Source organism: Coffea eugenioides, chromosome 6 (assembly GCF_003713205.1).
Source record: "Coffea eugenioides isolate CCC68of chromosome 6, Ceug_1.0, whole genome shotgun sequence".
NCBI classification, from domain to species: domain Eukaryota; kingdom Viridiplantae; phylum Streptophyta; class Magnoliopsida; order Gentianales; family Rubiaceae; genus Coffea; species Coffea eugenioides.
In genome coordinates this window covers 15,056,980-15,069,936 of record NC_040040.1, presented here as the reverse complement: position 1 = coordinate 15,069,936, position 12,957 = coordinate 15,056,980, and the positions used below count along the sequence as shown (strand labels likewise).

Sequence of the window (12,957 nt, the reverse complement as noted above, 5' to 3'; positions counted from 1 at the left end):
AATTTTAAATAGCTAGAACTATTTTAGACAATAAAGAGATCCATAAGCAAGGAAGAAAAAGTTTGAACGTACCCCAATAAGCCACGTCCCTGCCATGGTCTTGGTGTAACTGCTAAACTAACCCGAGCACCCTGCCTGAGAACCACCACAGGTATTGCACGCCCCTGATTTGTCTGCGCTTCAGCAGCAAGCCTTTGCAACAGGTTTTCACCAAATTCCACACATCCAAATTTCACAAGTTGATCCCCAAGTTGTACACCGTCTTCTGCGGCTGGAGAACCTTCAGTTATTTCATCAACCACTGCAAAGGGCTTGCTTACAACTACATCAACATCCATGGCCCTTGATGCATCCCTTGTGGCAGAATTTACAGAAGGATTTAAATCAATCATCCCTGCATCACCTTAAAAAGTACATAAAATATTGTTAGCTGAGTAACTAGCAACAAATAGCAGAAATACATGCAACTGTTGGGACCATGACATAGTACAATCCAGAAGGGGGCAGAAGCCCCTTGGCATTAACTAAGATTCTCAGTTGTGAAATATATAAAGTTTCAGGTGACTCAAACAAGGCAATCAATTGTTCAACATTGACGCAGAATGCAAGAATAAGAAAGTTACACCAACTGATGAGTCAATAACAATAAGTTTTTGGAAAAAAATGTTGACATTGGAAATTAAAATACTAAAAATAAACAACATAACTCATTCACAAGCTTGATCAATGCGAACAGCAAGAAAGACATAAAATTGAAATGATTACCTGTATCTTCAGTTGTCGTAGAAGTAAGCCTTGCTGAATGCAGAACTTGAATATTTTGGTTTATTTTCTCTGTGATATCTTTATGATCATTGCGTAGCTCTGAAAAACAAACAGAGAGAATTCACAATCTCGCTGACTGCACAATGATGGCCATCATAGCATCAACATGACAAAACCATTAGGTTTCCAAAAGACATTGCTCAGTGAACTTACATCAAATATACTAACAGTTTTCCCAAATAGTAACTATGTAGATTTAATCCAAGTGGCCCTTTACTGGATGAAGATCAATTGAACAAAACTGCATGGTTCTTTTCAGAGATGCTATTCAGATTAAGAAAGAGGTTCAACTTTTCATCTAGAAGGGTAGATACAAACAACTTAACCACATCATAGTGCATGTCGAACTGAAACAGAACAATAAAGAACCTTCCATAATCTCATCATCTTATTCACAAGTTTAATAATCAAGACTGCAGAGCAGGGTCCAATAGAGAATACAGTTGAGTTACTTGAGAGCACAAATTATTGGGAAAGGAGGTGGGGGTATACCACCATTTCTTCCACATAAACTTCCACCTTCCCATAGTTGTCATAAATGCTGTACCACAAAAATGAAAGCAAAAACCAAATATAACACTTCCCAAGATTTGATTAAACAGTTTCATCACATCAAAGCCAGGTATGATATTGCCTTGCACAAAAAGCCTTTGCTTTACAATAACTACTCGTGTCTCTTCAAAACCTGAGACTACCATTTACTGCTTCCAATTTTCATGACCAGTTTAGAATTCAAACGGCAGCATGGCAATGAAGATAAAGGCAACCAAATAACTATCTTCTTAGACAAACAGATTGTCTCTCTTGTGCAGAAAACTCGCAAAAATTGCTAACTTTTTCCAAGTTCCACATCTCATTCAAGATGCAAACATCCTGCTCAACTCCTAGTTTAGTTTAAGTAACTTAAGATTCACCAAAAACTTCTATGAAATTAAAACAAGCAACATCATTTAGCCACATTATCGGTTTAATTTGGGGCAAGATTTCCCAAGAACTCAAGCTCCACTTAGTAAGAATCCCACTGAGATATTAGCCCATCACAAACCCTCGATTAATCTTGCTCTGCTCATAATTACATCACTTGCACACCAAAATTTACTCACCTGAACTTAAAAAAGGAAGAGAATTGACCATACTAACCATTTATGCAACATATTTACCTGCAAGCCTATGACGTTCAGCTCTCACAGCAGGAATATCGATATCAGCCCTTGGAAATCCCTGCAAGATAATAGCAAACATTACTACCTTAATTCATCAATAAATGATATCAGCAAATAACTCTAAATCTAGAAATTTCCAAAAATAAAAGCATGCCTCGGAATCAAGGAGGTTGCCGGACAGACCGGGGCCACCGGGACGGCAGAGATTTTCGATGATGACGTTCATTTCAGCCTCAATCCCGCTCCTCTGCTCCATCAGCTTCATTGTCTCTGCTTTGAGATTTGTTGCCACCATTTCTTTCTTTTTTTCTTTCTTTTAGTACAATGCTTCAGAATTTAGCTCATCTAGGGTTTCAGAAGATACACAGCTCCCCAGCCCCAGAATCGAAACCGGTGACTTCTTCTAGTAAGTTCTAGACGGATGTACAATAGGCAACTCTACGCACGCGAAGCATGGGATTCAGACGATATATATATGTATATATAGTTTATTTATTTCTTCGTTTTCCCTTTCCCGGTGGAAGCGGACCAACCGACCGAACCGAGCAAGCGGTGGTTGTGCCTGGGAACAGAACATACATTTGTTAGAATTACATAAATAGTCCATTAGTATGTTATAAATACATTAATGACTCTAATAATCTTTCACTCTCTCACTAATCCACACCCAGTCATATGTCGATTGTCAGTTTTTCACTAACCGCTATCATATATTCATATCAGACGGGTGGACGTCTTACCCATATTTCGGTGAGTTACCTGAGAAGAAGTCATAGCCAAGGCTCTGGTTTGAGTCCCCCTAATGATGATTTGTATCTAACTCTTGTACTATTTGGTTTTATTATCTCCCATTTCATATTTTAAGAAAGGAAATGAATATTAGCACTATTTTAAACACTCCTTAAATGTAAAAGGAATGAGTGTTTGAGATTTTTTGAGGAGTTCTAACATCATTTTCCTTCAAGATTTGCTAGACTAGATTCAAAATACAAATAATTTGTTTTTATCTAGTTGTATTTATTGAAGGTGATTCAAGTCCAATTACATATAGTATTACCCTTCAAAAATAAGAAATAAAATCATTATGCTTGTGATAAAATCATGGCAAATGTATTGTGAGATACTAATGTACAACAAAAAATAATTTAAAGCGTAACACATCAACAGGATAGCATCCTTTTGTATCTCTATCTCTAGTAGATAGCATTCAAGAATATAAACCAAGATTCAATCTTTGATCGATGAACAATATGTCTTGTTTTGGAATTATTACAAAATTGAAGGGCTAGAATGTTGTTTTTTTCTTTTTGTCAAAATTTCAAGTTGAAAGGTGTTATTCCCTCATTGCGTTCAATATTATTCATTTTTGTTTTTTTTGGCAGGATTAAAATGTTGTTTCCTCCTTATTTACCACAAAATAGTAAATTTGGAGATTCAATTCCTGCACATAAGGGCTAGGATATTATTTTTTCAGGTTTATTTTCCGTATGATTTCAAAATTTTAGTGAATTTTACCTATGTCAACTTGTGAAATTAATGAGATACTCTATGCAATAATTTATTTAACCTGATTTTACGTTATTAGGATAATATAAGAATCCAAGAAAGGACACAAAATTACCTTTTTATTTTATAATAAACATATAGTTTTATTACTACAAGTCAAAATAAAAAAGTGCAACAATTTTGGTTGTGGAAAAAGCGTGGCAAAGGCATCGTAATAATATATGATGTACTAAAGTATACGTCAAACAATTAAAATGTGAAGGTAACTAATGAACAAGATAGCATATTTGCTCAAAAGAAAAAGAACAAGCTAGCGTTATTATTCTTTTTCATTTTCGTAATGTTGATAGATGAACAATATAACATTCAATAGCATATAGCAGTAAAATACTCTAATACTAAGCCAAGATTCAAAATAAAGAACTCTACCAATGGATAATTTAAACAGATTAGCAAAATCCCAAAAAGATAAGGGGAAAAACCAAATCAAAAATCAATTTTAATCATAGGCTGATAGGAAAGATGCTGGAGCTGACATCAACAGGCATTGGTGACTGAGCCCATTGAGCAACCCAGCCCCACATCACACTCTCCATTTTTGATGATACGATTTTTGTTCAAGACTTCTACTAGTATAAATAGATTAGCCCCCCACTCTGCAGAATGGCCGCCATCAGAGCATCAGCATCTTTAGCCTCTTGTTCTCTTACTTTAGTTGCTTCCACTTCTTATACTTCTGCATCATCTGGTTCCTCGGTTTTTACGAGATTTCGATCTAAGCCCCTCTGGGGTTTCTCTGTTTCTGTTGCACCCTTGTGTTATTATTCTTCAAGAAGAGCAAAACGGATGGCCCACTCCATTGCTCACGCCACTCTTGGCCTTACTCAGCCTAATCAGATTGTGCCCCCTAAGGTTTAAGTCCTCCAACTCAATCACACTTGCTAAATACTAGTAGTTCTCAGTGTAGGTTGATTTTCAGCTGTGCTCAATGCTTTTCTTGTTGTTTGATGAATTTTTGGTTGGATTCTTGGCATTTAGTTTCATCTGTTGTTAGTTTTGGACTGATGTATTAGTCTGGATGCTGCTCAACTGATTGTACTTATGAATACTTCTTTTGGTACTGCTTTGCAACATGGCTTTTGATCAATTAGTTTGGATTGGAGTTTTTTTTTTTTTTGGGTCTATATCTGATGCATCAAGTTTGAGTCTTTGTCGGAAATTTAGAAATTTGCATCAACTTTTTTACCTGTTGTTGATCATGAGAGTCCAAAGTTCAAATTTTTATGACACTATAGGGTTCTTTTGTTGGTTCATTGATCAATTCTGGAACTAAAAATGCTTCTTTGTCTTGATTCCTTGACGCTATATAAATGTCAATATATTTTTTTCATCATATACGCATGAATATTGCTGTTTGATTGGTATAAGCCGACCTTAAGATACCTTATGCGAGCATATGTGCAATATTTTACTCAACTCGTTTACCTGAATTAAATACGATGGCAAAAATGTTGGCTTTATTAATGTAGCGATTATTTATGTGTCAATGAAAACTAATCTGTATTTCGGGATTTCTGCGGCTGGCCAAGGCTGGAAGTTAAAAACACAGTCCTCCACATTTTTCATTAGCTCGATTTGACTTGTTATTATAATTTTTAAATGATAAAAAGTGATCTTCTTTAAAAATAATCACGCTTTAACTAGTATAATTCTGAAAGTAAAAAGTGAGCATTATACTCATTGAAAAGGCATGGCAAAGCCATTGTGATAATGTGATCTACTAACTGTACCCCAATGAAAAGGTAACTAATGAACATGATAGCATTATGCTCTTTCATTTTTATAATGTAAATAGATTAAGAATACTATACAATACTAATTCTATCATTCAACATACTAAGAACTCTACCAAGGGATAAGGTAAACAAACTAGCAAAAGCCCTTAAAGATAATGAAAAGGAAAACGAAATCTTTTTAGTCAGTCTGGCAAGAAAGATGCTGTCGCTGAGGTCAACAAGCACAGTTGATCAAATCCATTGAGCCTGAGGAACCCCACAACATACTCTCCTTTTGCGCTCTGATTTTTCATACGTTATTGACGATATTATATTTGTTCTAGACTTCTAGTAGTATAAATAGATTAGCCATGCCACTGTACAATTGCAGCCGTTAGAGCATCAGCATCTTTAGCCTCTTGTTCTCATACTTTTGTTGCTTCAACTTTTTCTTGTTCTTTTTCATCATCTTGTTACTCAGTTTTTATGAGATTTCGATCTAAACCCATCTGGTGTTTTTCTTTTTCTGTTGCACCCTTGTGTTGTTATTCTTCAAGAAGAGCAAAATGCATGGCCCACTCCATTGCTACATTGCTAAGGCTGGTCTTGGCCTTACTCAGCCTAATTAAATTGAGCCGCAAAAGGTTTAAGTCCCAACTAAAGAATACTTGCTTAGTATTACTATTTTTCTTTGTAGGTTGATTTGAACTGTTCTGAATGCTTTGCTTGTTGTGTTATGAATTTTTTATTGTGTTCTTGGAATTTAGTTTCATCTGGTGTTAGTTTTGGACTAATAGACAATCATCACTTGATTGAATTAATATATGTTATTCTGGATGTTGCATAACAGATTGTACTTAGAAATACTTCTTCGGACAGTGTTTTTCAACATGATATTTTGATATATTAGTTTGGATTTGGATTTTTTTGTACATTTCTGATGCATCGAGTTTGAGTCTTTTTCGGTAATTTAGAATTTCTATTTCAACTTTTGTTTCTGTTGTTGATCACGATAGACCTTAAGTACATTTTTTATCTTTTTTTTTTTATATATATGTAACTCATGTTTTGACATTGAAGAGTTCTCTTGCTCAGTCTGGTTCTTTTGATCAATTTCGGAACTAAAAGTACTTCTTTGGCTTGATTATTTGAGGTCATATAAATGTAGATATTTTTCATCCCATGTGTATAAATATTGCTGTTTGATTGGTATTTTCATGGTTGATGAATTGCTGAATTTTTTAATGTGTTGATGGAACTCTTGGAAGATCTCTTTTGCGGCAAAAGAGATTGATTTGGTTGAATGGAAAGGAGACATACTTGCTATAGGTGTCACAGAGAAAGACATAGCAAAAGATGAAAGTTCAAAGTTCCAAAATCCAATCTTGCAAAAGTTAGATTCCAAGTTAGGTGGTTTGTTGTCTGAAGCGTCTTCTGAGGAGGATTTCACTGGAAAGGCTGGGCAGTCAACAATTCTCAGAGTTCCTGGCCTGGGGACTAAAAGGGTTGGCTTGGTAGGGCTTGGACAAGCAGCATCGACTACTGCCGCTTATCGCAGTCTTGGTGAGACAATTGCTGCTGCAGCTAAGTCTGCTCAGGCAAGTAATGTTGCCATTGCCCTTGCTTCTTCTGAAACTCTCTCTGCAGATTCAAGGCTTACAACTGTTTCAGCCATAGCATCTGGTGTGTTCACTTGTCCAAATTATTTTGCTTATGTCTGTGTGTATTTTTTTTCCCTTTTTTGGAACTTGATTGATTAAACAGTGACCATATAATGTGTTTTTTTAGGAACTGTGCTGGGGACTTATGAAGATAGCAGGTTTAAGTCAGAGTCAAAGAAACCAACTCTTACATCTGTGGACATTCTTGGTTTGGGTACTGGACCTGAGATAGAAAAGAAACTTAAATTTGCAGAATCTGTATCCTCAGCAGTTATTTTTGGCATAAACCTTGTCAATGCGCCAGCCAACGTACTCACCCCTGGTTGGTGAATCTTTCATTGCAATCTCTTTTTATGTACTAGTTGAGCGATGCAGATTGTTACCTTTGTTTTGATTCCCATATTCAGCCTTTAACCCCTGCCCGGTATTTAACGCCCAAATGACTTTATGTTTTTCTTTTTGTCCTTGTTTTTCTCCCCAAATTTATGCATGTTGGAAGACGAGTGTTCCCCTCATACTTCACCTCTGTCTCTTGTACTTCAGCGGTACTAGCTGAAGAGGCCAAAAGGATTGCTTCATTGTACAGCGATGTACTCACTACAACAATCTTGAACGTGGAGCAGTGCAAAGAGTTAAAAATGGGATCCTATCTGGGTGTTGCTGCAGCTTCTGCTAATCCTCCGCATTTTATCCATATAGTTTACAAGCCTCTGGGTGGATCCGTCAAAACTAAGCTGGCTTTAGTTGGAAAGGGGTTGACTTTTGACAGGTAATAAGTGGCACAAAATAAATTTTGGTTGCCTGGAGGGTCGCTGCTTTTGTCATGTACTATAATGTTCTCATAGTTTCTTTTTGTGGACCATTGATCAAGAACATTTGCCTTTCTTTATTGTCACAGTGGTGGCTACAATATCAAGACAGGACCAGGATGTTCAATTGAGCTCATGAAATTTGATATGGGAGGCTCTGCAGCTGTGTTGGGTGCAGCAAAGGCTCTTGGCCAAATCAAGCCAGCTGGAGTAGAGGTGAGTTGTTTACCAGTCTTGCTGAATTGTTTTTATCCTTAACTAACTTTTATCACCTCTTGCGGGAAGAATATCTAAACAATTTCTTACCAATTGTACCTTCTAATGGATGCTATGGGCTAATAAAAAGTTATTTGCTTGTAGGTTCATTTCATTGTTGCAGCTTGTGAAAATATGATCAGTGGAACAGGTATGAGACCTGGAGATATTGTCACAGCTTCAAATGGAAAGACTATTGAGGTAATGCTTTCGGACAGGAATGACTTCAGTTACTACTATCTGATCTGATGGGGCCAGAAATATACTTTTATTTCTTCTTTCCTGGTTCTACAGATGGTGTGAATTATCATAGTCTCTGCACAAATTAGGCTCTGTTGCCGACCTCAACTCATTTTCCTTGTTTAGACAATCGATATACATTTGCTTACGGGTTCATACACTTTTGCTTGCATGCTTATATACTGCAGCATGATGAGATAATTAGACAATTGACTATATAGGTTTACTTTTTTACCAGGTATTCAATCTGATTTTATGTTATATGCTCAGTGGCCTAGAAGCATTTAACTTTTATGTGAAACTATTCTTTTTGTAATTCTGATGGACTCTGTTAAACCTGATAAAAGCTACAAAATGTCTCTTTTTGTAATTCTGATGGACTCTGTTAAACTTGATAAAAGCTACAAAATGTCCAGTAAAAGACCAGATTTTCTTTTCACTCATGGTTGACTCTTGTTACATTATGATGGTTCTTAATTTGTAATAATTTAACCATGAATATATGTGTTTCAAGAGTTTGCACATTGATTTTAGCAAGTCTTTTGCTTGGAAACATTGACAGAAAGGAGAAGAGTTTGCAACTCTCATCTTTCATGTCTATTCTTTTTATCACATAAGTGAACAAGTTTTGTCCCTATACATCTGGTAGATGAATTTATATAAATTGCTTTCTTATGTATATCTTCATCATAGGTTAACAATACTGATGCCGAGGGAAGACTCACTCTCGCAGATGCTCTAGTATATGCTTGTAATCAAGGGGTTGAAAAGGTATGATTCAGATGCTGTGTATGCTTGATAATTTTATGTTTTTCTTCTTCCTTCTGCTCTCCTTATTAGTACAAGTTCCTTTTTTTTTTCGGGTGTGTGTTTTTAATTTTTGTTGTACTCCTCTTTCCAAGCGAAAAGACAAGCAGCAAACCTTGCAGAATACTTAGGGGAGAAGGAATGAAGGAACTACCTCATTTTTGTATGCTATCATTTTGAAAGCTACAATGGCAGAATCTGATAGGCTGTTTTAAGGGAGATTGAAAGTTGAAACTGCTATTCTGTGTAGTTATTATAATATTTTTGTTTAATTATATTTATTTGCGAAACTTGGAAAGCTTGGACAATCATAAAGTGGTCGACTTGACTTGCTGGGTAATAAGTATTGTGATCCTGTTGGAAGTTGATTTTTCGTTTTGGACAGTTCACTATATGCAAAGTAAACTCCTGTTTGGTTCCTTGAATTGTTCATGGTGGGAATCTCAGACTCCTGACGTTACTCATTATATCATGAAGTTTCTGTCTCAATGTTAAAATGTATAGGCATCAGGTCAGATACATGACCCTCACCACCTTTAAACGTCCTATGTTTTGCTTTTTGCCAGTAGAGTTAATATCATTTCAGTCTTCCCTTAGCAATATCTCTAGCTGTCTGAGTGACGAGTTACTTTTTTATGCAGATTGTTGATCTGGCTACATTGACCGGGGCATGTATAATAGCTCTTGGGTCCTCAATTGCTGGTTTGTACTTCTTGTTTCTCTCTGTCTCTCTCGTTCTTTTTGGTGAAAATCATTACGTGGTAATGCATGTATGTCTTGCGTGAACAAGTTTTTATACTCTTTCTTATAAAGATGTGCAAAACTACATGTACATTATGATAAACTGTGTCCTAATCTTTTATGAAATTATCGAGGAAGTAGATTTTTTAGATTTTGACGCATTTCTGGAATACATCATTTTTGCATTGATAATGCTTCCAGTGGCATTAGCCACACCCCAAAGATAAAGGAAGGGAAAACAGTTTTATGATTGCAGTTGTATTGACTTTGGAAATTTGACACAGGTGTTTACACACCACAGGTGTTTACACACCTAGTGATGACCTGGCAAAGGAGGTACTTGAAGCATCTGAAGTTGCTGGAGAAAAACTCTGGAGGATGCCTTTGGAGGAAAGTTACTGGGAATCTATGAAATCTGGAGTAGCTGATATGGTAAATACAGGTGGTCGTCCAGGTGGTTCTATCACTGCAGCTTTGTTCCTGAAGCAGGTATTGATCTGAAAACTTGGCTTTGCCTAATTTGTCATCTGATTTTGAAACTTTCTAGATCAAGTTAAAACAGAAGCGTTTATGGTCAATAAGTGTGTAAGAAAATCAAACCACTCTTTACTTGAAATCATACCGTCAATTGACAGCATTGTTAATGAATTCTGTTTCATGTGTTACAGAAATTATACAATGCCTTTACATTGCTAAGATCAATAGCTGAACATGACTAATCAGAAACTTCTGCATTTCTTCCCCCTTCCTTTCCCTCCCCACCTCCCCAAAAAAGAAAAAGAATAAAAAAGTATCAGGGAAAAGGTAAAGAAAATGTAGTGGTATCTGAAATATGATCTCTGTGTCAATTTGGTCTTTGATATCTTATTCTGCACCAGTGAAATGAAAATACTTTCTGATGCATAATTTTGGTTCCTAAACCGTTTTGGTCTGCATCAATTACACATGAGCTTTTGAAAAAGGAATTGAGCAAGTTTCAGGCCATTAGGAAACATGAAGGTTTTCTAAATGTCTAATCGGGTGTGTTCTTAAAATTGGAAAGCAATGATCGCATGCTGCATTTTTTTCCCTTTTCTTTTCCAATGGTATATTTTGTGGCTTGTTTGTTTGCTTCGCAGTTTGTTGACGAAAAGGTACAGTGGATGCACATTGACATGGCTGGTCCTGTTTGGAATGAAAAGAAGAAGGGTGCAACAGGATTTGGCATATCAACTTTGGTGGAGTGGGTGCTCAAAAACTCTTCTTAGTAGCTATCTATCTGAGTTCTGTTTATCAGGAGAAAGTAAAGTTGAAGGGGATAAGCTTATCTATAAAGAAAAGAGAATACGTTGAGAGCTGAGAAGCGAGATATTTAATGGGCTTTTGCTTGATTTTGTTGAATCATCTGGATATTGCTCAGGTTGCCATTTGCCCATAGCAGGCTCTCATGTTCTTGTGAAATTTGAAATTTGTGTTATATGCAGTGTGAATTCTTCTGTGGAGTTTTGCTTTGGTAGGTAAACTTTGCTGACAGTAATGCAATAAAAGTACTTTTTAAGTTTTTTTTTTAAAAAAAAAACATTGGTTTTTCTGTGTGCTGCAGCCTGCAATACTGAGTGCTGACACCTTTGAAAAGCTGAAACTTGGTGTCCCACTTTGTGTATTTTTCAACCTGCTTGCGTGTCATTTAGCCTTCTAATTCTTATGCTAATCCCAATTATTGGGTTATCTAAGGATTGGTTGCGTCAATAGTTGATAGGATGTCAAAATATTCAATAGGGAAACCTCTTATTATACTTTTTGATCAACTGCGTCCCAGAAGCCACCTTATGGTATGACTGGAAGGAAACATAAAAGTATGAAGTGCATTATTCTGGCGATGTTTCGAGTATAAGCAGAAGAGATGCTTTCCTTAAAGTTAAGCAAAGTTGATAAGTGGAAGTATATGCAACTCTGGCTTAGCTGCTCGCGCCTGGATGGTGGTTCTGTTGTAGGAAGGTTCTGATTATTGGACACTTGTTAAAATATATTTCAAGTGTCATATTTTTTTTAAAATGTATGATTAATTAGGAAAAGTAAATAAATACAAAGGAGGGTAGATAAGATTAAATAGAAAAAATATATATAAATGCAATGGAGGGTAATAATTGTTAGTATATGTATATATATGATAGATTAGATGAATTGTAGGTATTAACGAGTATTCGATAAGAATCTATTGAAAAAATCCTCATAGAAAAAGAAGTATTTATTATGGTTACCAATTAAAATTTTGTCCTGCTGTTTAATTTTTTGTTATAAAACGTGTCTAAACAGGTTAAGATCTGAATATATTAAGTTTAAATATTGAATTGGATTATTAAACAGGGTCTAAATTATACTGGTGTAGAAGCTTTAGGAGTAGTTGAAACTATGTATCAAAAGAAATGGATCAATTGAGGTCCTACAATAATTGTATTTTGTGTTACAGGTGGATTGAAATGGAACCTGGCTCACTATTTCCGTGTGAAAATGATACAACGTTGGACTTCTTGGGTCATTTTTTCAAAGAGATTTTGTCAATGTTTGGAATTTTAAGTCATCTGACGAATGTACTGTATTAGTATCATTGATTTTAGTGGTACAGAGAATTATAACATGGGTTTTTTTTTAAAAAAAAAAGCAAAATATTTTGGCCTAATTGGTATAATTCTTATAAACCCATATTGAAAAAAGAAAAAAAAAAAGAAACACCTTATGCTAATAGCAAATGTTTCCAACCAAAATTCTCTTTTCCTTTTGTACAATTTTTTTAGGAGAGAGGTGAAAAGAAAAGACGTGATGGTGGACAAAAGATTAAAAATGGAAACAGGGAACTTTTAGAAGGGAAAAGAAGAAGGGAGACGTGGAAATTGAGTATAAATGATCGAACTTCATAATTATTTAAGAACTGTTATTGTTTATTGTAGATATTGTAAAAATTAATTTTCAAAATTGATTATCTAGAAAAAATTAGAATCAATTTAAGCTGTCCCTTTACGGATTCTGAATTTTAGCTTTTTTATCTATTAAAGAATATAAAATTCAGATGTAAAAATAAATGAGAACATTAAAAAAATAACTGATTATTCAAAACTAGAGTCTAAAATTAGTTGAAATAATCAAACGAGATTATTGTTCACTGGGCTATATAACACATGATATGTAGCAAAAGCTA

At 35.4% G+C, this 12,957-nt stretch overlaps 2 protein-coding genes across 3 annotated transcripts; one reads left to right on the top strand and one right to left on the bottom strand.

Moving 5' to 3' along the window:
- Positions 1–18: 18 nt before the first annotated feature.
- On the bottom strand, positions 19–2,538 carry LOC113775421 (26S proteasome non-ATPase regulatory subunit 9-like). 2 transcript variants are annotated; one of them, XM_027320290.1, is made up of 4 exons: positions 2,143–2,538; positions 1,986–2,046; positions 766–864; positions 19–394 (listed from the first exon to the last, which is right to left on the bottom strand). In XM_027320290.1, the coding sequence occupies exons 1-4, from the start codon at positions 2,281–2,283 to the stop codon at positions 24–26; spliced, it is 672 nt and encodes a 223-aa protein (XP_027176091.1). In that variant the 5' UTR covers positions 2,284–2,538; the 3' UTR covers positions 19–23. The 2 variants fall into 2 exon arrangements, with proteins under 2 accessions (XP_027176091.1, XP_027176090.1); XM_027320289.1 differs by having other exon boundaries at positions 19–403; positions 2,143–2,537.
- A 1,481-nt stretch (positions 2,539–4,019) lies between these two features.
- LOC113773216 (leucine aminopeptidase 1-like) lies at positions 4,020–11,316 on the top strand. The gene is made up of 10 exons (XM_027317812.1): positions 4,020–4,406; positions 6,538–6,952; positions 7,058–7,252; positions 7,474–7,699; positions 7,829–7,955; positions 8,100–8,195; positions 8,928–9,005; positions 9,683–9,743; positions 10,084–10,271; positions 10,901–11,316. Exons 1-10 carry the CDS (start codon positions 4,158–4,160, stop codon positions 11,027–11,029), a joined length of 1,764 nt encoding a protein of 587 aa, XP_027173613.1. The 5' UTR covers positions 4,020–4,157; the 3' UTR covers positions 11,030–11,316.
- The last annotated feature ends 1,641 nt before the right edge of the window (positions 11,317–12,957 follow it).